Source organism: Gekko japonicus, unplaced genomic scaffold (assembly GCF_001447785.1).
Source record: "Gekko japonicus isolate JY-2015 unplaced genomic scaffold, Gekko_japonicus_V1.1 scaffold1055, whole genome shotgun sequence".
In the NCBI taxonomy this organism is placed as follows: Eukaryota; Metazoa; Chordata; class Lepidosauria; order Squamata; family Gekkonidae; genus Gekko; species Gekko japonicus.
Genome location: NW_015169808.1, coordinates 21,072 through 44,701, shown reverse-complemented (window position 1 = coordinate 44,701; position 23,630 = coordinate 21,072). Strand labels below are relative to the sequence as shown.

The 23,630-nt window shown below is 38.8% G+C and overlaps 1 protein-coding gene across 1 annotated transcript in view; it reads right to left on the bottom strand.

Moving 5' to 3' along the window:
* MIB1 (mindbomb E3 ubiquitin protein ligase 1) overlaps positions 1 to 23,630 on the bottom strand; it is a 68,712-nt gene that overhangs the window by 32,081 nt on the left and 13,001 nt on the right. Inside the window, exons 5-12 of the mRNA XM_015417143.1 lie at positions 20,854 to 20,920; positions 20,332 to 20,536; positions 19,354 to 19,537; positions 17,756 to 17,900; positions 15,930 to 16,063; positions 14,796 to 14,903; positions 13,511 to 13,708; positions 11,049 to 11,200 (exon numbers count right to left, since the gene is read on the bottom strand). Of these exons, the coding sequence (XP_015272629.1) occupies positions 11,049 to 11,200; positions 13,511 to 13,708; positions 14,796 to 14,903; positions 15,930 to 16,063; positions 17,756 to 17,900; positions 19,354 to 19,537; positions 20,332 to 20,536; positions 20,854 to 20,920 (1,193 nt within the window). The remainder of the gene's footprint in view (positions 1 to 11,048; positions 11,201 to 13,510; positions 13,709 to 14,795; positions 14,904 to 15,929; positions 16,064 to 17,755; positions 17,901 to 19,353; positions 19,538 to 20,331; positions 20,537 to 20,853; positions 20,921 to 23,630) is intronic.

Genomic DNA, 23,630 nt, shown 5'->3' with positions numbered 1-23,630 from the left:
TGCATTTTGTTGTTTTGATCTCTATTGTAGGTAATCCTTATTGCCAGTGTGTTTAAGTATCAAGCATTTGTAGTGTAAAGAGCACATTTGCAGAATTCACTTATAATTTGAGTACCTTGACAGATTACTATTTGATAAGAAATTCTGTTTTAGTTGTATTTTAAATACTGTATTCGCTGATGTCTAAATGTTTTAAAAGTATTAATTTCAGATAAATGCATGACTTCATTCTCTCCCTCAAGTCAAAGCAAAGTAGCATTTCTCAACTATTTCAATATACATAGCAAAATAAGAAGCCTGTGCATTGTTTAATTGTAACATACTTTCTACTATGACAGTGTTAAAAGCTTTTTATTCTGGACCATGAATGCAATTCAGTTCATATCTGAAATAAGCAAGTTGTAATTCTAATGCTGCAATGCTGTTTCTTCTTGCAATACTGAGCTAGCTACAGCTAAGCTCTGATTTGCTCCCTATCAGCTGCACTAGCTTCTTGTCATGGGCTGCAGAAATTGAACATTTCCCGTTTTCATCTCAGGATTCTTAAGATGCTGTACTTAACCTTTTTCTCTAAGTTAGTTCTCAAATGAAACCTTACTCAGTAACCTTATCCAGATCTCTACACATTTACAATCTATGCATCATGCAAAACCTAAAAGTTCTGACCTCAGAAGTATATAAATTCTTATTGATACTTAGTCTAATTTTGTGCATTCCATACAATTAAATAAAAGGGTACTGAATTGTCTCAAAAGCTAAGTATAAAACGTGTGTCCTAACTGATAAATGAGGCAAGTCTGCAAACTATTCTATAGTGAGACACGTGAAATATTGTGTGAAGACAGGAATTATTCCAGAAGTGTTTAGTAAAAATCACTTTATAGTATTTGAACTAGAGCAAGCTAAATACCAAATACTTCTAGTTGCTGTTTCTTTATAAGTGTTTCTTTTCTTTTTAATAGAAACATCTTCAACTTTAGATTTATTTTACAAGCCACTGGGAACTTTAATATACTAGAGAAAGAACTTTTTATGTAGAGGAGTATTTCCATTTCATCTGGATAATGCTAGTATATAACAGATTGATTGAAGATTCTAAAAGCAACTTAGCTTCAAAGTGGAAAGCAACTGGTCATCATTTAAGTATTTTGTACAGCAAAAACTTAGCAAAATTATATTGCTCTTCATCTGCCAGCATATTAAATAGCAAGAAAACAGCAACAGACACTTGAAATCATCTTGACAATAATGAATTTTATAATGCTTTATGTCTTCCGTACAGAAATCACTATCAAGTTTAGCCTGACCAACAAATGTACATTTGTATAAAAATGCAATTAAGATGGATCCAGGACCTAACTAGGAATATGCACCTTAAAATAATGGGGTTTGAGGAAAGTTCTTTTCAGCTTCATCCCGCAGATAGCTCTACAGTTACTAAAACCTGCACAGAGCACATACTTCTTTATGTACCCATATGAAGATACAGTGCTATGGAATGTAAAGAAGTATGTATTTTTGGCAGGTGTGAACTACCAGTAACAGAGACGGAAGTAAACGCCTGCTGAAAGAGGAATTCTCTTTGATTTGAAGGCAAAATACTTACTTACAATTCATACATTTATAATTAATATTTGGCTAAATTGTGGAGTGTTAAGTGTGCTATTTGTTGGTTATACAACTTTGTTCAAATATACAGTTTATATTCCATGAAGTCCAAATGTAAAAATGTAAAAACAATCACACTGGGATATGCAATTAAATACAGGTTGTGTATGAAAAAATGCTACTAACAATGTCAGATCACAACACCTCTGATTTCCTGATCAGCCTTAGAACATTTTTGGTCACCTATCTTTACTGAAGCTTTTAAACCATGTTTCTTATTTTGGAAAGATTTTCTATATCTGCTAACTAATCTGCTAATTAAGAAAGATTCTTGGCAGTTAGAATAATAAATAATGCAACTGAAAATGGCTATTTCAAACAACAAATATTACCTGAAGGTCTTTCCACATTTCTATCAAAAAAGGCAATCTCAACACAGGGGGCTAGGGAGGTCTGGCCTACATTCATCTACCTAACTGGAACTTTTAGTTAAAAATATGTATTATTTATTGGCTTACTGTCATTCTTGATGGGGTCAGCCATCTTTCCAATGGTGCTTCTCCTCCACTTACCTCACTTCCATTAATCTGACATGACCAATATAAACCCTGTTCATTTAATCCACACTTACCCTTCCAAACACACACCCTGAATCTGAATAAAATAGATCACGTGGAATCAATATGTAACTGAAGAATCTACACACGTAGTATTATTATTTAGAAGTTACAGCAAATAGTATGATTCTGCAACTACGCAGTGCAATGCTTTCCTACTTAAGTGACTAGCAAAGTTATTTTAAACATATTTAATGAGAAATAAGTAATATTTAATGAGAAACAAATAATAGGAATTATGCTCTTGTAAATACGGTTAGGGCTGCAACTGTGTAAGGCAGATGACCCAATACTGAGTTCAAACATTAAAATGAAATCAGAAGCAGTGTTTCTTGCATGGAAATATGGTCAACCACTTGAAGGATATCAGTAAGCAAATCAATTTCTGATATCTAACTGAAAATGCAAGGTACATAGATCAGTGTTATGGTACCACCTCATCTAAACTATACTGCACCGCACAATAGATTAGAGAAGTTGCCTTCTCTAAACTCGCATGCACTTAACAGCGAAAAACCCTCGTCTGCCAGCAGCCAGATCCCGTTAAATCCCAAGGTCTTGAGGATGACAGCCAACCAACTACTTTTAAAACATGAAGAATGCATACTAACTACAGTCTTGAAAATCCAAGGACGAAAAAATTAAATTTAAATGTCCAGGCTGACATCCAAATTGAAAATTTTATTTGGATATCTTTGAATTAGTTACACTAGAAGTCTAAGAAATGAAACATCTACTTTAGCTGTTGAACTATTACTTCTAAGAAGTATGCGACAATTAAAGAGCTGAAACATGAACTCTGATAACAGTTTATTTGACATGGATGAATAAAACTTTAAAACCCAACTGTTCACAATTATTAGTCTGTAAAGTGAAATTTTGTTATGAAATTGTGCTAAATTAGAGGTGAACTTCAAAGTGAACGTTTCAAATAATTATCACAAGTTCCAAAATTTCCCTCACGTCCATAATTTTTCATTCAAATTCATAAAGAACATCCCAGCATAGTGCATAATGCCACTAAGCTGAATTGTAGTTAGTGCTGCTACCATGATTCTTTAGAGGTAATTGAATTTATTTTTTAAAAATAAGGCCCCTTACTCCCAAGCATCTCAGGATAGGCAGCAACAATATACAAACGATAATTAACTGAACGAAAACAAACCTTAAACAAAGATATAAAATACATTACAGCTGTATTGAAACCTATCTAAAAAGACCTTATGCCCCACTAGGAGGCTATATCTCCCCCCCCCCCAATACTCAGTCTGCCCCCAAACATCTCTGGAATAACTCTGAAGCACTGTCAGAAAGCCATTCTGATTTCTAGGAAGCTGTCTGGCAAACATGGAGCAGCCACTGGGGTGGAAAAAACCCAAACCTGGACTTTTGCAGAATGCACTAGGACAAAGGATCTACTGGCAATATAGACCATGCGGGGGCGAATGATGCTGCCACACAGGAACATGCAACTGAAGACAACTGCAGTGCAATGCAATGCAGAGTTACTCCAGTCTTTAGCCTATTGCAATTAATGGGCTAAGACTAGTGTAACTTTGTATAGAATTCCACTGCTAGTGTTACAGAGTAGAATTCACTGATTATCAACACTGTCATGTGTGTTACTACAACGATTTCTCATGCTAGTACAGCAAGAACAGAACATTAATTAATTCAGAGACTTGCTGAGTTTTACCATATATATAAATCAAAGTTTTCATTTTCCCTTGCTGCAAATAATCAACAAAATCAATAAACACAGGCTCATATTAGTATTTCTCTTAGAATATCAGTAGCTAAAATGCCACCTCCATCGTTAGGTCAGCTGTTGAATTCTAACTAAGCATGAGCTGAACTCTGAACATCTGCTGACACAGTTGTAACTCAAACATCTCAACCATTTGACTGACAAGGATAACACATGCTGACATTATCAAATGCTACACTACTTTTTTCCATGGTCACTTTTTGTCCTGATATGGCTAGTACATGAAACTGTATTGCCATCCAAAAGAACACTTGAGCAGCTGGACCTGTATAACTGTTCTCATACAGCTGATAAAAATAGATGCCAGTTTTATAGCTGCCTTAAATGCTTAAGTCTAAAGCAAGCCACATGCTATGCTTCTATTAAAAACAGCATCAAAAACATATATTGAAGAAACCTCATCACCACTTTGTGAGCAGAGGAGGGCCCACAGTTAAAGGGCACTTCCACTGTTCATGGATTGAACTAATTCTGCGGCCTCTTAACTTGGCTTTCAAACGAAATACTGTGTGTGTACCTCTACTGCAACTCTTCTGAACCGATTATCTTTTATTAACAAAATGGCATGCTTTTTAATTTGTGCGGTATGTTAAGCAGTTTTTTCCACTTCTTTTGGTTTGGAATTCTTAACAAAAATCTACCAGGCATTCTATACAAGGAGAAAAAAGAAAAGAAAAGGTATCAATTCACTAGTTTTCAAGTACAACTCTGGTTTATTATATTCACATTTTAGACAAGTAGCAAGCTGAAACACTGCTACTGCTTCTTCAGTCCCCACTAATCAGTTATACACCTGAACAGCCATTCTAATAAAAGCAACAGTAGTAAACTGTAATTTGAATAAAACTGGCATTGCCTTCCAGTAACATGTTCATTTCATGCAATAAATTTATGGTTCACAAAGAATCAAGGAACACACTATTATTAGCTAAGCTAATAATAACAGTGTTTTACCACTGTTATAAGACTATTCTGATAAAGGGATAACTAATGATTGCACACCATGTTTCTTCTGTGATCTACCAAACCTCTGGGTTTCACTTAAAAGGCTCACATTATAAAAGATGAAGTAAGTGAAACACTGGGGAACTTCAAAATGAAAATGTATACTTTGTACTTACAGGATATTTTTTTAACAGTTATGACAGTTCCATCAGTTTTTAACAGTTCCAACTTCAATGCTTTGCTAAAGCTGGTAAAATGGAACCAAATCACCTGTTAAATGGATTTGGTCCCCTTCAACCAGCTGTAGCTATGTATTGATCACTACAGGACAAATGCTTGCAGCAGCAGGATATTTTAATGATGTCAACATGAGAACACACAAGAAAATGAGAAGTCATTAAAAACAGTCAAGTATGTAATTGCAAGCCAGCTATACAATCAAACTTAATATTACAACCTATTCTAGACAATTTAAGTATTAGTTCCCCAAAGGAATGCTACAATATTAGAAATTATTTCCCGGATATACTTCAAAGTCACGACTGGTTCCACTTGTTTTGTTCTTATTTAGGATAAAAACTAGGTTGTGTACTTCTTATAAAACAAACATTAAGAATCCAAATACATTTGTTCTACAATGTCTTCTATTTTTTTTCTCTTTTCTTCTCAAACTAAAACTGAAAAGTAGCAGCAACTACTAAGATTTCTTTCGTTCATAATTTTCTACATTTTTGTTAACAGAAAAGGAAATAAATGTGATTTTGTGGTTTACAAGTTATCACTTCTCTATCATTTATGATAACTATGTGGGAAAAATACATTCAGTTATTAGTTAGTAGTCAGTTTTGCTCATATAGACAGCTACAGACCAATTATTTAAAAAAGAAAGTTCAACTATGCAAGAACCAGAATAAATTCCACATTGAACTTACACAACTCCAGTTCCTTTGAACAGGAAATTAGTAGACCATGGAGAACAGTACTGAAACACTTCCATTTTTTGGCCAGATTCAAGACTGCACAGTGTAAGAGGGACATATCATACAGGAAACAGGAAAAAAAATAAAACAGTTTGGTTGCTACAAAAAGTTTCCTTCAAATGAAATATGAAAGTGACCCCTCGGTCTGATTACAGTCTCTTCTAGTGGTCAGCTTGCACAGATAATGGACACTTCAGCACTTAACATACTTGAACAGTTAATTCAAGGTCTAAACTAGGGATGGGCATGAACCAGGAAAATTGTGGTTCATGGTGGTTGGTTTGCCAAAACGGTTTGTGGTTTTTGTTAGGTTCATGACTGGGTATCCAAAAGATGTTCCTAGGCACCCTCTCTGGTATCCAGGGCTTTACTTCCCGACCACCCCTTCACTGCCGTTGTGAGTAAACCCCCTTTTCACCTTCTACCCCCTGGATCAGCATCTCCCCAGGGTGCTAGAGACCCCGTTTTCACTGTTCACACTTCCTGGCCTTCCTCTATCACCTCCAAGGGTCAGTCTGCTGGCATGAACCCAACAGCCACCATCAAAAAAAACCTGTTTTTTGTTGACAGCTTCCTTCCCATGTCAAATCCCAACTTCATGGGGTGCTGGGGTCTGGACTGAGTATCCAAAATATGCTCCTGGGCACCCTCTCCAATATCCAGGGGGTCACTTCCCAACCCCCCCTTTGCTGCTACCACGAGCAAGCCCCGCTTTTCTCCTCCCCCCACAAAAGCACCTCCCAGGGGTGCTGGAGACCCTGTTCTTTCACTGCTTGTACCTCCTGGTCTTCCTCTACCATCTCCAAGGATCAGCCCGCCAGCACAACCCCCACAATCATAGTCAAATCTACTATACCCCCTTTTCCTTGTTGACAGCTTCCTTCCCCTGCATCAAACCCCACCTTCCCGGGGTGCTGGGATCTGGACTGAGTATCCAAAAGGTGCCCCTGGGTCCCCTCTCCAACACCCAGGGGTCTGCTTCCATATCCCTTCACAAGATGTCCCTCTATTAGATGCAAGCCAGTTCAGCGATCCCTTTCACTCCCCCTGAAAGCCGCAGCGGCTCTCACAAGTGAGCTCATCACCACGAACCCTCTTATGAACTGCAGCAAAACCCATGGCGATTTGTGGGCGGTTCACAAACAGCATGGTTGCATGAATCGCAGTTCACAAATGCATGAACCGGCATGGTTTATTATTAAATTCAGTTTGTAATTCAGTTCGTGCCCATCTAAACAGACATTACATGTTCCATATGTAAAGTAACAGGTTCGTGTCACATTCATCTTGTCAGATCAGCTGTCACTGCTGAAGTTCAACATCATGAGTTAGCAACAAACAGCACTGTTTTTGTTGCGCTCCCTATCCTTGCCCAACCCTCACCCCTTAGCAGCTAAGACTCTGCCTCTGTGCCAGGCTTAGTTGGGCTGGGGGAGGAAGAAGGTTTAAGACCCTCCCCACCTCTTCCCCATTACACCCCTCCAATTTTGCCTCACTAAAGATTAACTTCTTCAAAACTGTCAACAAGCATGAGGTTATCAGGCAGTCATCATAAACTTAATACAGAGGTGACAGACTTCACTTAATACAGAGGTGACACACAGTGAAGGCCAGCTCCCGAAGATCTTAAGATACATGGGGATTCAGATGGGCACAGGCAGATACCCTGGCCCAAGGTTAGTAAGACTTTAAAGGTCAGCATCAGCTTTTACAATTGGACCGAGAAATAGACTAGAAAGGTATGTAGCTACTGCAATATATGATCTCCATGGCACAAGTTAACACCCTAGCTGCAGTATTCTGTAATTTCCAAACCATCTTCAAAGACAGCCTTATGTAAAACTTGTTAGAGTAGAATACCGTTGGTTTTACCAAGGCATTTGTGATTGTGGACAGGTCTATATTTCCAAGAAAGGTTGCATCTGATAAATAACACTGAACTGCTACAGTGCTCCTGGCTACTTCCTATTACCTATTTTCCAGCAGCAGTGAAAGGTTCAGAAGCACCTCTCAAACTGTGCACACGTTCCTTCAAAAGGGGAATGCTATCCTCTTCAACTAACCTATACCAGTTGAGCTTTTCTCCAATGAGCATAACTTCTCTCTTGTTTGGATTTGGTCTCTCTTTGCCTACCCAAGTCTGAAAAAAATATTAAGTGTTTGCAGCTCCACCCAGGATTTAGATTAAAAGAGAAAGCCTGTTACTGGCACTGGATTCCAAGTATCTAGATGACTTCTTCCAGTGGTTTTCAATTATATATTCAAGAACACAGGAAACAAATTGGAACCTTGCAGTGCACCATGGACTAAAGGTCAGGGGAAGAGCAGTTAGTCACCCAGCACTGCCTTCTGACATCTGAACCAGAGAGGACCAGAGCTACAGTACAGCAATACTTCCCAAGCTCATTCGTAACCATCCCAGAAGAATACCATGCTGGATGTTATCAAAAGTCACTGAGATGTCTAAAAGCACCAAAGATCAACTCACTGGCAGCCCCCCAAGTGTAAGTCATTGAGCAAGGCTACCATAACCAGGACACAAACTGGAAAGGGATCTAGATAATCCATTTCACACAGAAAATTCTCATGCCGCATTTCCAGTATTCTCTGAACATAAGACCTAGAAAAGGAATGGGTCAGTGGCAACTACAATATTTAGGATGACTAGTAAACAAAACATTTGTGGATTTCTGGTTTTAGAGCAGCCTGTTTTAATGTTCTGTCTGCTCAACATTCCAGTCTTTAGATGCAGCTGCCTACAGAGCAACAGCCATACGATTAATCACTTTAGACATCATACCAAGTTACAGTCAAGCATCTACAACCATGGTTTACTATTATATCTGATCTGAGCCATAGTCTGGAATAGACTTCTCTATATTATAATCATTCAATGTTTTCATTCTATAGATAATAGCCTTACTGTTTAGAAAGGTAATATAGCATTGCTTTCACACAACATTACAATACATATTTGCATTACATCCTGATCAACATGGGTTTTCTGAAAGAATCACAATTAAAATCTGAAACCTCTAATTCCTGCTCATCAAAATGGCCTGCTGCTGTCCTATAGTCACAAATGTCACTAAAGCCCATTCTCTCCTTTCACCTACTGGATCACACAATTGAGGGCAAACACAATCCCTAGAGGCTATACATAATCAAGGTACTACCGCTTTCTGACCCTTAGCACTACGTCAGATACTGCCTCATTCAGACATCACGCCACATTTTAGGGTAATAGTTTGGGCTTGAACACAACAGTCATGTTTTAGAGCTATCTGTCTTTTCCATTAGCAATTAGCCACATAATTTCACTTGTTTCCATAATGCAACAACCTGATTTGTTGAGTTACAACCTTATATATGTCTGGCAAATCAAGTTATCACACTAGAAAACAGCACAGATCATAATGTTCAAAGTCCGGTTTCTGCTTCTCCCTGGTTGGCACATTAGAAAGCACAGTTTATTAAGTCATACAATGCACAAAACTGTAGTAAATTTTCTTGATGGACATGATGAATGTTAATTGACATGATTCTCTCTTAGCTCACTACAATACAAACAGTATGAGGAGCTTGGCTCCATATGAGAAGAGATTACAGGCCCAAGAGAAAAATGTCTCAACATACTACATTAACTGCATTTCAGTGAAAGAGGAAACAATCCCTTCTTAATAGCTGCCTTTCTCCAAAAGCAATGTATTTGTGTTCCAGCTGAGAGATATTTGTTATGCCTGTGCACTTGCCCTAGATACAATGATGATTACATCTTACTACAAAAGAAGAATCACTGATTGACTCTTTTATAACAGGTGCTCTACTGCAAAACATTATCTCCGCAATGTGCTTGCTCTGTGAAGCATAAAGCTGGATCTCATGCTATACTAATAAAGGAACAAATTTCATATTTTTACTTCTCATGCAGAGAATGAGATATGAACATGATCCCAGGGGTTCTCCACCTTGTTTAGGTACTTTTAGAATTTTTGACAAAGGGTAGAAAGCACTATTACAAAAAGGCTGTCATAGGGTAGAGCCAATCACAAAATGTTGGGAGATGGCAAGCTAGGTATTCTATGAAGGGGACAACTGTTTCCAAATGGTCACTCTCTGCAGATGTAAAAAGCTCTTCTGAAGCACCACCTATGCCAAACAGGCCGAGGAAACTGGAAACTGGCTCTTCCTTTTGAGAAAGTGGCTGTTTGGTTTTAGTTCAAATCAAATTCAAAAACCTTTAATGGCATATGAGGATTTTAGTTTCCAAAGGAAGGGGAGCACTGAGCTCCCTGCAAGGTCACAGGGAGAGGTTGTCAAGCTGGGGCAAGGTTAGTCAGAGAGCTGTATAAAAGAAACCCAAAGCTACATTTTTCTGTTTCATTAAAGACACAAGAAGCAAGCAGGCACCAGAAAACACAGTGACAGACACCACACAGGGGACCAAAGATCCAGCGTAACCATGAAATACAAATATAAGTGGTGCACTGTAGAAGCCAGCTGTATTACATTGTCTATGTTCTATATCACTGATTACTTTCACTTACAGTTGCAGCATATCTTCTCAATCAGCTCCAGTTTATTATTCCTGAGAATGGCTTTATTTCAAGTTCCATGAAAAACTGCAACTACTCTTTTGGTATAATAATTATATTACTAACTGGGACTCTTTTTTATCCCAATTCACTTCACAATTTTAACCTAATATATGTCAAGTGTTCCACATATCAATCTACTAAGAAAAAGATTGCCTCTGTTTTAAGAAGGCACTTTTAATCTCCCAGCATGTTACCGCTATCACATGAACATTTTCTATAATGTACCATATGGTGGCTATCACAACAGTGAGCTGTCCATGTAGTCTGAAAACATCATGTAGTCTGAAAACAATTTTTAATGGTGGCAGGGTGTGTCCAATCACCATGATGATCACACATGCACAGTTCTTCATACAAAACAATTTAAAGCGGCCCTCAGTGGCAGCCATGAGGCACGCATGGCCCTACTTTGGTGCCTATTTCATTCACTTCGCAGAAGTGAACTCCTGCATAAAGTCTTCCCAACACTGAATTGTTTTCTAGTTGTCCTTCTGTTTACTATGCACAAGGAAGTAATTACGATATACTGTACCTTGGATTCCCTCTTAGTGCAGCGTGATGGAGAGCATTAAACCCATTGTTGTTTGTAATAGTAACATCTGCTCCAGCTTCTAGAAGTACAGCCAAGATGTCATCACGCTTTTTACTAATTGCATCATGAAGAGGAGTATCACCCTCAGAATCCTAAAAAAAACAGGAATCAGTAAATTCCCTTGAACACACTTATAGAATCGTATTTCCAGAGAACACATTTGATCATGAAAAGCCTGTGAATCTATTTTATAACCATTTTCAGGAAGTGAATTGAGGGGCTGTGGTTCAGTGGAAGAGCCTCTGCTTTGCATGCACAAAGTCCCAGGTTCAATCTCTGGCATCTCCCGTTAAAAGGACCAGGTAGTAAGTAATGTGAGAGACCTCTGCCTGAGGCCCTGGGGAGCCACTGCCAGTCTGAGTAGACAGTACTGACCCTGAAGGACAGATGGTCTGAATCAGTATAAGGCAGCTTCATATGTGTAACTTTCAGTAATTATGTTGTACATGATATACGTTGCATACAGAAGGAGGTTGCCAGCATTTCACACAAATGTTAACTTGGCCAATGTAAATGTTGACTTTTAATGAAACATGTACTAGCAGGAATGAGACAGTATGTCTGATGGGACTAAGATGCCTGAATTGTGTCAACTGAGGCTTCAAGAACTAGCATAGCTTTTTAAAATGTTTTGAAAATCTTTAGATTTCTAACAATTTCCAAACTAGAAAAATAAAATAACCCCACTCCTTTAGACTAGCTGCTATACAGCATAAAAAGTACTATTGTGATTTTCTTCTTGCCAATAATAAAGATTGCTCTTGTAGATTCAGCCATATATAGAGTAATTTAGAGCTTTATCACTTTAAAACTAGTTTCTTGACTTGTACTGAATCACTATAGAAAGCCAATGAAGATGCTATTATACAGGTAAAAACAGCTGCAGCAAATCACCCAGCCACTGAGGTGCAGGTTCCAAGTTCTACACATAGTCTTAGGAGCAGCCTTGTGCAGACTTTTACAGCACAAATCGCAGAAATCATAACGGACAGTGACTATATCCAAATCTGAAAGGAGGATATACCTGTCTTACCAGACTAACATCTTATGCTAATCTTGGCACAATTTCATTTGCTGGCCTCAACTATGTATCGAATGAGTGCTAAGTACAGCTTCAAACTGCATCATGTTTTAGGAGTAAAACTGAAACTCCTGGTTGTATCTGCACAAACAAAACCACTTCCATTTCTAAGGTAGCGAGCTGCATTTTAGTTGGTGCTGCTAGTGTTCGGCATGTTATCTCAAATGCACTTAACTTCCTGCAGGTGTATCACTTTATATTCTATGTTTGTATTGCTGTGGGGACCCATCTCAACCCCCTGGCTTTCCTTCATCAACCCGTCCCCTCTGACTCCCAACCAAGTTTTTCTGTAAACACACAGCAGAGTCTGCTCAAATATTTTCACTCTGGAACTATGCTTCATGAGTTCTATACTACATCCCTGCAGCAATTCAATTTCTAACTGTTCCCTCCTGTAGAACAAAGTTTGAGTCCAGTGACACCTTTAAGATCCACAAAGTTTAATTCTGGGTATAAGCTTTCGTGCGCATACACACTTCTTCAGATACCATGCACACAAAAGCTTATACTTTAGATATGCGTGCACACGAAAGCTTGTACCCAGAATTAAAACTTTGTCCATCTTAAAGGTGTCACTGGACTCAAACTCTGCTCTGTTGCTTCAGACCAACATGCCTACTTACCTGACTGTTCCCTCCTATGTTATCCTCCATAAATAAGGTATTACTATGTCATGTAGGACAAGTATTAAATTACAACCTGCATTGCAACTTCATGTCCTTTCTGCATGTTCAGTAATAAATCTAATGGTTTGGTTCATTTACAAGGTTTATTACACTTAGGCTTCTCAGCAAAGCTGTAAACGATCTGGTGGGTCCCCAGCTTTCATCTAATGCTATGCTAGTAGTCTTTCCTTTTGTCAAAGGACCAATAAAAACCATGATAAATTTGAGGGTTAAAAGTAAGACAAGAGAAGCTGGCAGAGATACAAACTAGGTAGATATTTAAATCAAAGTTAACAAGTCCTTATACTGATTGAATTTGTACTGCTCAGTCAAAGGATGGGTTAAATCCTCTTGCTTTAAAGTGTTTTCTTCTGGTGGGTTTAGTTGCAAGTAACTAGGCTTTAATCTAAACCAGTTTAGCAAATGACTCCTGGGATGAGGCCATAAGGCCATAAAGAGAGATTCTTCAAGAGACCTCAAGAATATCAAATCAAGATGCAGTATTTGGAAAATCTTTTCATGAGAATTTGTTTCCCTGAGTTTGTACTTCTGAGTAAGCATGCTTAAGGTGGTTCTGTTAGTAACTTCAGTAAATTAGCACAAACCCAATACTTATGTTACTGTATCAGAACAGTAAGACAGCACTTTAAAATTACCTGAAGACTAGGATGACAACCAAAATCCAGTAACGTCTTCACTACTTGGAGATGACCTTTATTAACAGCAATATGAAGTGGAGTTTGTCTACGTTTATTACGAGCATTCAGATCTGCACTGCCTCTATGCAAGACCTCTATCACAGCTCCTTCATCACCAAAAGCTGCATGGTGAACAGCCCTGTCTCCATCTTTGTCCTAAACAAGCAACATTAAACTGAATTAATCATTTCATGTTTGCAATTACTTACTTCTGGTAGATAATTAAGCATTAGAGGGGGGAAATGCTGCAGTGGTATCAATTACCATTATTATTATGCTGGTATTATGTGCAAGCATGTATGAAATATAGTTCACTTGACATTTCGTTGAGATTCATTAAAAGTATTTCCATCCCACACTCTCAGCAAAGCCACCTACCAAGGCAGCTTCAAATTTTAAATAATTAAAACATTATAAACCAGCAATAAAACAATGGGCAAAAATACCAAAAGCACTCACTAGCATTTAAATACTTCAAAGATCAATAGCACTTTAAAAACAACCACTACCCAGCAACAAACCATTAGAGGGGAGACCAAATCCACAACTCTCAACAAAAGACTTGATAAAAGGAATGTCCTCGCAAGCAGCAAAAGCTTAAGAATCTTGGCAATAAATAAACAGTGCCCAGATTTTGTAACTCTCTGCTCACAATCACAACCAAGGTGGCCCCAACCTTACCTCATATGACATAGGATGTCTGCAGATGGTCCCAACAGGATCCATTTTATGGTTAAAACATAAGACTAGTCTATCTCTCATCAAGCTGCACCATAAGTTGATTCAAGTAAGGATCAGTGCTGATATAAAACAGAACCACGGTTTGAGGGAGTGGGACAGGCTGTGGGATTGCATGCAAATCCTCCCATGCCCCTATAAAATAGCCTGGTATTCTGATTGCTTCTAGCCTTGGTTAAGACCAGTCCTAAATGCCAATTTATTATTCTGACATTAGTTTAGGTTGCAAGCATGTTAACAAGCGCAAATTGAATATAAAATGTGACATAACTAAGGGCCATTCTCACAAGGCAATGGTAACTGAAAATAGGAAATTAGATGCACACAACTATTTTATACTCTGATCTATCAGAGCAATAGAAGGAGACACCAAGAAATAAAGATGTTACTTAGCTGTAAGAGGAATATTGACAACTAAAGTCACAAATGAATGTAATGCAACATATAAAGCATAGTTACATACTCATGCTAAACCTGCAAACAGTTGCAATGACAGAAAATATACCTCTGCTTCTACATCCACGTTCTGTTTTAGAAGCAATTTCAAAATGTCAACATGTCCATTCTGACTAGCTGCTTGCATAGCTGTGTGTCCTGCACACTGCCCATTCACCTAGAAGAACAAGATTGAGCAGTTCAAGGCAACGTATAAGTATATATACTCATTTTATTATATGCACAAGAAATAGAAGAGGAGATGGCTCAGTGGGAAACCAACTGCAGAAGGTCCCAAGTTCAATACCCGGCTTCCCATATAAAAGTAACAAGTAGTAGGTAATGTGAAAGACCTTTTCCTGAGACCCTGGAGACCCACTGCCTGTCTGAGTACACAATACTGGCCTTGAAGGACCAAAGTTCTGATTCAGTATAAAGTAGTGTGTCATGTGTTCATTATGCTGCAATATTCAGAGGGCACAGAGAACTGAATGGAACATCAAGGAGCGCAACAATTCTTTACAAATATTTTCCAAAAAATGTATTAAACTTCTAATTGACTGTCTTTTCTACTGCTACAAACAGACTAACATGGCTACCCATCTTGATCTGTCATGCCCCTTGACTTTCTAATTTGAATAAATTATAGAATCGATCTAATATCCATTAAAGATTAAAAGCTACTTTTGGAGAGGAGTAATGTTTATGCTAAGGGAAACCTGACACAGAGCAACTCATGTCAAGTTACTTATTTCTCCACCCCAGTTCAGCACTTTACTTCTATCCAAACTATTTTGAAAATTATTATTATTTATCAGCTTATATACAAGACACAAAAGACAGACATACCAAAATGAATCAGCTGTAAGCAAATCAATCATCATAGTTCTCTCTTCCTGACTGAATTAATGATTCTACCAAGAACTGCTTTGTCAGCAGACTGGGTATGCTGAAACAATACCTCAAAAGCCTTTAAAATATACCGCAACTTGGAAAATGGAGATTCTTCTGTAAGCAAGTTGTGATTAACTTGCTGACAAGTCACTCATTGCTCTCATAATTCCACTTGCAAAGACTGTAAGAAGAAACCCTACCTTGTGCAACAGCCAGAGGGCTTTTTGGAGATGTTCCCTTGAATAAATTTAACTGATCTTTACACCTTTCCTCTTTTTCTAACTCTCTCAAACAAGGTCAAACAACTCACATCCACATCTGGTCTCTTTAGCAAGTCTTCTACTTTAGCTACATCTCCATTAGCAGCTGCTTTAACAAGTTCTTCATTAAGATCACCAGATTCTTGAGTTTCAAACAGTTTCTTCAATAGCTGGGACAATCTCTCTGTGAACATTAAATAAAGCCCTTAAATTAAGAGGATCACTGTTCCTGAATACTGTGTTAAATTTGAATAAATTTAAATATATACCTTAATCAAGAGATGTCTTATGCAAATATGAAAAGCTATAACTCAATGCTTTTCAACAATTGTGTTTCAAACCACCTTGTACTTTGCTGCAGGCATGCACCTTCCTCTTCAAATGCAATAACTCTCAAGAGTGAAAACTGCATGAGCAGTCTTGAGCAGCAACTGCTCACTGCTCAAGCACATCATCTACTAATCTATCAATGTGAACTATTTATTTGAGATATATCCCTCCATAGTCACATCCACAGTAGTTCATGACACAATAAAAATTATTAAAAATAAATTCTAAGATTAAATTATCAGTTCTAACTATTAAGAACAAGAGCGATAATAAAATAAAAAACCAATTCATATTTGTGTGGGCTTGCAATTTTTCATATTAATTTAAAAACTCGTTTAAAAGGCAGTATCTGGCTCTTGGATCCCCCCTCAAAACCACTGATCCCAAAATACTTGAAACAGTCTTCACTTATTACTTTAAAGGGAGCTGAAAAACAGCCTTTTATTTAAAACTAAGTGTAAAATAATATACTACATCTGGAATGGTCCCTTTGCACATGCATTCTTGCCAGGGTTACACTCTCAGATTCTAATTCCATCAATGTTCTCTTTGCTGCACCTCCATTCCAGGCCCAATCCTACAGCTTTGCTCGTATCATCATAGAAATGGCTTGGATTAAGAGTTGTGATGGCAGAAAATCTGGGGTATCCTTATATATTTGTAGAACAGGAATCAGATGTGACAAGTTAACAACAGAAGTACTATTTAACTATTTTTACTGTACTCTTAACTACTTCTGCCTAAGATGACTAAAAAATTGGGAGGGATTGAGGCTCTGTGGAAGAACAGCTCCTTGGTATGCAGGTTCAATTCCCGGCATCTCTTATTTAAAAGGATCATGCACCAGGTGATGTGAAAGATCTTTACCTAAGACCGCAAAGAACTACTGCGAGTTTGGACTAATGGTCTAATTCACTATAATGATAGTCACAGTCATAGAACAGACCAAAAAAAGAAGAAACTGTGAGGTAACTGCCTTAGAAAATGTTTAAATAATGATCACAAAATTTATACAAAAATTTGTGCAAAAAAATCTGCATTTTCTTCTTCTGAATGTGGATGAAACTTGCACTTTGCCCTAGGAACGTCCTTTCAGAGAATCTCTTGCAACTATGTTATGATACATCGGTAAAAATTAATGAAATTGTTGATACGTACCTGTTGAAATAACAGACCAAGAGTCGCTGCTTTCATCCACATTCAGAAGAAGAAAATGCAGATTTTTTTGCACAAATTTTTGTATAAATTTTGTGATCATTATTTAAATATTTTCTAGCGCAGGTACCTCACAGTTTCTTCGTGTTTTGGTCTAATTCACTATAAAGCAGCTTCATGTGTTCACAGGTTTTTTGTATTATCTTGTTAACTTGGCACTAACTACTCTTCCAGAAACATTCAACTACACAGACTACATACCTAACCAGTAGCTCACAGTGGAGCACAAGAAAACACAGCAAGTACTTCTGCTGCATATTACTTTTTGTTAAAAGCATCTTTCAAAGTTTCAAATTATGCAGAAACCATGTCATAAAAATTTCTAACTTACCACCAGATGCATTGCTTATAGCAGAGCCTGCTGATGCTACCTTTGACACAGCAGCTGGGTTGTATGTCCAAGAGGTTCCACAAACCTCTACCTTTAAGTCACTGTCTGAATAGATTTGCTGCACCCTTCCAACTTTACCTAAAGTCTAAATTGAAGACAAGACAGACCCCAAAATACATTATTTTTAGAAGTTACATATCACTACGCCCAACAGTAAAGTGAATGGTTGCCTCGCTAATCAAAATAAAGGCCACCCGCAGACGAGGTAGGGATCTCTGCATTTTAAGACAACTGCAGACTCACAGAAACATACGACATTGTAAATTAATCAAAAGGGAAACTAACCCAATCCCAAATATGCTTCCGGGGCACAGAATGTTGAGAGCAGCCAAGAGTTTGTTAAACGATAAGGGGGAAGAAATCAACTTAATCAAACCCTTGAGAACGCACAGAGATTCCCCTCAGAGAAAAGGAGATGTTACAGTCATGGGATGGAATGAATACATTGTTCTTGCTTGCCGTTCCCAACAGGTCCCAGGGTATATCATCATGTTGCTATTTTATTTTATACTCTAGTTCAGAGACTAGATTTCTCCCATTAAAACTTCCATTCCAAGATCAGCCTGAATGCTGATCACAGCAGTGAAAGAAATGAAAGAAGCTAAACACATCCAACAAAGAAAAAGATTCTACTCCCACTATGTATTATAACTGGCTGCACTTAGCATGGGGGGCAAAGCCTTCTTTATGCAGCTGCCACATAGTTTTCAAGGAAAAGTATCAAAATTATTTTCCATGGAATTCCTTTGAGTTCTTTATTGATAAAAACAAAAACTCTCTCGGTCACAAGCAAGCCTTATCACAAAAAATGATTCTAGGAAAGTAAAATGGTATGTCTTCTCATATGCTTATTTAGTGGACAAGTCCAGCCAGGTCTGCACATGCAGCAGAATTATGTGGTAATGAGGCGACAGAGTGCTGAGATGGTATAATGGAATATACCACTTCAAACCACAGGTGAAGGGTTATATTTTTCAAGTTCCCTCGTATCAATAATTCCCTGTAAGTGGAAAACCAGTATAAAAATGGCTGATATGTTTGGTGTTTTCCTTGATGTGTTAATGTATTTTCAAGGAGATTTTACATGGGGGACACTAACAATGTGACTCGTCCAATTTTCTGTCTAGAATGGTATAGCCCATTTTGCCAACTTGGAACTCTACCACCTCATTCTGTTGCACATGTAGACTAGGCCTTGATCTTTGAATATCAGGCTTCTCCAGGTGAATTGTCTAGCACTTACACAAATGGGTTTGTGCATCCTAGACAGGGGTGCAGGGTCATCAGCCCCAATGACAACATCCATAGTGTAGGAACCACACCTGGTAGAGGTGCACACATTTTATCATCATCAACTGGTACCATGGAACACATAAATACTCACACCATATTCCAGAACAAGACTCCTATGGCTCCCTGCACCACCAAACTGTCATCTAGTGGAGACATAACCTAACTTACAAAGCCTTAAGGTAAACAATCCCCCATCTTAATTTGAACTGGTATATTAAGAGACACTTATATTTTTAAAAACTTACAGGAAGCATTGCTTCAGCCCATTCACCATGTCCTCGTTGAAGCAGCTTGATTCTTTCCAAATCATAACAAACTTGGACAAGGTCACCCACTTGAAATTGTGAAGTACCCCCTTCAGCTCCCTGAGCAGCATCTCCACTCCGGACAACGTTAGCTTTGGTAAGAACCGCAGGGTTAAAGGTCCACCTAGAAAATATGAGTAGTTTGAAGCATTTTTACAAAAAAATACTTTATGCTTTTACAAAAAAAATCAGGGTTTCTCTGCTTCACCGTTAAGTCAGTTTTGCCTCTGTCTCAGCAGTTGGTGATTGCTGGATTCTGCAAGAATCCAGTACGTTCCATAGTTAGGTATCTAGCCTGGGAGAGTCCGCTTCCATCTAACTTTTTAAAAAAGCAAACCAAAAAGAATGCATGTGACTTCACATTTATAACAAATTGCTGGCCTTCTATGCACAAATCTCAGAATATAATCAGGTAACTCAAAACCCAAACACAACTACTAGTGAACATTCCTGGTAAAAAGTAGTCTAAGGGGAAAAACTGCTTATAATAATTAACTATTGTCAATTGCTATCATATGTATAAACTGCAAAACACCTATGCCAGCAAACAGTCTTAATGCAGTGTCCAGTATTTTTATTACAGATGGTGTCAGTAAAAAGACATTGTTTATTTCAATATTGTATAAAATAGAGCATTATTGTCTGATTTAGGGGACTATTTAAAGAGACAGAAACACACATAGGTGCAATGACAATGGGAAGCAGCCTTTTGACATTTCTCCAATCGTTGAAATTTGAAATTCCTTATAGTTTTGCAATTTTATCTAATGATTTTTTAAAATTATATTCCATTTAGGTTTATAAAGAATACAGAAAAAACTTCTGTTCTGGTTTCAGGATATGACAAGAGAAAACTTTAAGCCAAATCCTTGCAAGAGAACCAAAGTATGCATCAGTAAAAATCTGAGATTAACATACCTATTGCCACTTGGATACTGTACAACAATGTCATGATCTTCATCTATACCGCAAACAGTGCCAGTAGTGGTTAAAGTTTCAAACATTCCATCAGTCCATCCTCCATGGCCATGCTGCAGAGACTGGACAATTTCTAGATCAAGATCAATGTTTACTAAGTCACCAATCTGCAAGCCACCAGGATTCCGGTTACCATTTTGCTCGCCTAAAATTAAAAGAAAATATGTAGTAGGGATGTAAACACATCACACACACAGTTTTACAAATTCCCAAGGACTTAGAGGAACCACAAACTTAACACGATACGATAAAAAGGATAGCTTCTCTGGAGGTGTTGGACTGAACCAGACTTATATTTTATGGTTTATGGTTCTGTTGCTGTCAGTCAGCCTGAGTCCTGGAGGGGTGGGGGGCCAGGGCATAACTTAAACAGATAAAGCTGTATACACACATTCTACACTTCTCTGGATATTATACACTAAATAAATAAGCAGACATCAAAGTAAGTTTCCTCTAACTTACCCAGTACAGGACAGTGGTCTCGGTAGAAGGATCCTCCTTTGGCATCTTGGACACATTTAAGGTCTGACTGAAAAAACAAAACACACATATACAGATATAACACACATATATACAGATATACAGATACATAATACAATATTTACAGGGAACTATAGTTTTAATAGATTATATATGAAGTTTGACTGTTGCTGTGCCTGTACTTAACACCATCATGGTTGTGCCAGACAAGCATTTGTTAGTTTAGGGCCTATTATATAGGTGGCTGCGGTGGCTCAAGTGGTTAAGACGCTGAACTGCAGGCTGTGGAAGGTCAGTAGTTCAGCGGTTCAAGACCCGGGTGCCGCAAGACAGGGTGAGCTCCTGTCTCTAGTTCCAGCTCCTGCCAACCTAGCAGTTCGAAAGCAAGAAATTGCAAGTAGATAAATAGGGACCACTTCGGTGGGAAGGTAACAGCGTTCCGTGCGCCTTGGTGTTTAGTCATGCCGGCCACATGACCACGGAAACGTCTTTGGACAGCGCTGGCTCTTCGGCTTTGAAACGGAGATGAGCACCGCAACCCTAGAGTCGGATTCGACTGGCTTTCGAGCAAGGGAACCTTTACCCTTTTATATAGGCATTATTTCAGTGTCCTTCCTACTCATTTTCTTAACCTCCCTCTTTGATCCATGTGTACCAGAAGAAAAAAAAAATCTGTGACAAAGTGCATTCATCTTTGTGATTATCTCTGTTCCTTGTGCTACCTGGGATATGTGCTTTTGTTTGAATTAATATACATATTTTGAAGCTGTAACTGTGCATCACTGCAAAAGCTACTCCGGGATGGGCAGGATTGTACATATTACTTTCTCTTCACTTCATGCCTCCTATCCACATATAGTCAATTACTCAATCTCTTGCTCTACCAGTCCAATGCAATAATCTGCAGTACTAACCAATAATTTCCCAAAGCAGCTTTCCAAAGTGTAATTCACCTATTTGAAAAGGTGAAAACAGAAACATCCATGCACAGAGATTATTACTGATGGCTCTCCTCAGCTGAAATCAATAACTGGTGGCAATTCCAAGCATTATTGGCAACTACCACCCCATCCCAACAGACAGAGCTTAAAGCTGATTAACTTTTTTAATTCACAAACATTTTTGCACTGTCATTTGGAAGTTACAAGCAGGGCATCCACAAGGACTTATGGAGGACATCTCACTTTTCCTCTCCCCATTATTTCCTCTCCCTTCCCTGAAAGCCCTTGCATCCTCTCCTCTTTTTCTGCTGCTTTCTCACCTTCTCACCTCACCTCCTTCCCTTTATTTGGCCCACTGTCTTCAGATTTCCCTCCTTCCCTCCCCTTGGCAGCCTTCTCCCTGGGAAACCTCTGCATTTTACATCTGCTGGACTGGGCCTAGTCATGAGGTGCCACGTCACTGGGCCAGGCCTGGTGGTGAATCTGGGAACTTGCAAGGACTTGTAGGGGAAACCTAACTTTCTCCTGTATACTGCTCCCCACACTATTTCTTCCAAGGCCATAGCCACCTGGAGATTGCAGAAGCAATACAAAGAAAGAATCACAGGAAAGAAGTAAAAAATAATACAAAAACACTGTGATTATATTAATAAAATTCACTTAAATGCAACTCTTAAGGGGAATGAAACTAACCAAAAGCAGCAGGGGAGCTTTCCTTTCCTTCCCCAGCAGTGGAGAGTCTGGGGAAGGAAAGGGAAGCTGCCCTGCTGCTTCTGGTCAGTCTCACTCCCCTCCTTTCAGCTGTTAAACCTAACTGCCGCTGCATGGCTAAGCACATTGGGGGTGGGGGTGTCTGGCATCATCAGGTGGTGGGGCAGGGCTTGTGGGTGGTGGGGCTCCACCCCCAAATACCCCACTGTGGCTACAGGCCAGATTTCTTCTCTCCTTCCTCCTAGCTGCCCCATATCCTCACCTTTCCCTTCTTCCTTTTTCCTTCCCACACACCAACCAACCTTTTATCTTCCCCACAAATCTTCAGCTACATTTATCGTTTACTTCATCTGTACTCCACCTTTCTCCACAATAGGGACTCAAAGCAGCTTACATCAATCTCTTCTCCTGTGAGGTAAATCAGGCTGAGAATGTGTTAATGGCCCAGGGTTACAGAGTAAGTTTAAACAGTAGAGCGGTGATTTGCACATGAATCTCTCAGATCCTAAACTCTAAACACTACACCACACTGGCTGTTATGGGGTGGCAGCTGCTGAACAGTAGCAAGCGGCTGGGCCTGGGTGAGGTATTCAAATCATGTGGCAGCAAATCACCTGGTGGTTGCCTGTGGGCCTGGCACTGATGAGTCCTTCCTCAAAGGCCAAAACAGCCCTGGACATGAGCCCTGTTCCCTCCTCCTGCCTTTTGCTGACAGAAACTAAGACTTGAAGGCTGGTGATACGGTTGCCTTACAATGGCCACTGAAGATATTTGTTTCCTAAAGCTACAGGTGCTGCTTCTATTATTGGAGGGTTAATCCCCAATATATTTAAAAAAAATATTTCAGATTTTTCTGCAAACCTGGGGCTTTTCTCATGTTTGTAGAAAAACCTTGTTTGTCTGTTTATGACCCTGGTCTCTGGATTTAAGTATCCATAGACAAGACCATGTTCAGAATTGGATATAGTGACAAATGGGGGACTGACAAGGATTTCCTGTTTCCATTCCCAACTGTGACTGTTGCCAGATCTGGCCCCAGTGACTGCTCCCTCAAAGCCCCAAAACACCCTAGAGAAGACCCTTTCCTCTCCCCCTGCCTTTTACTGA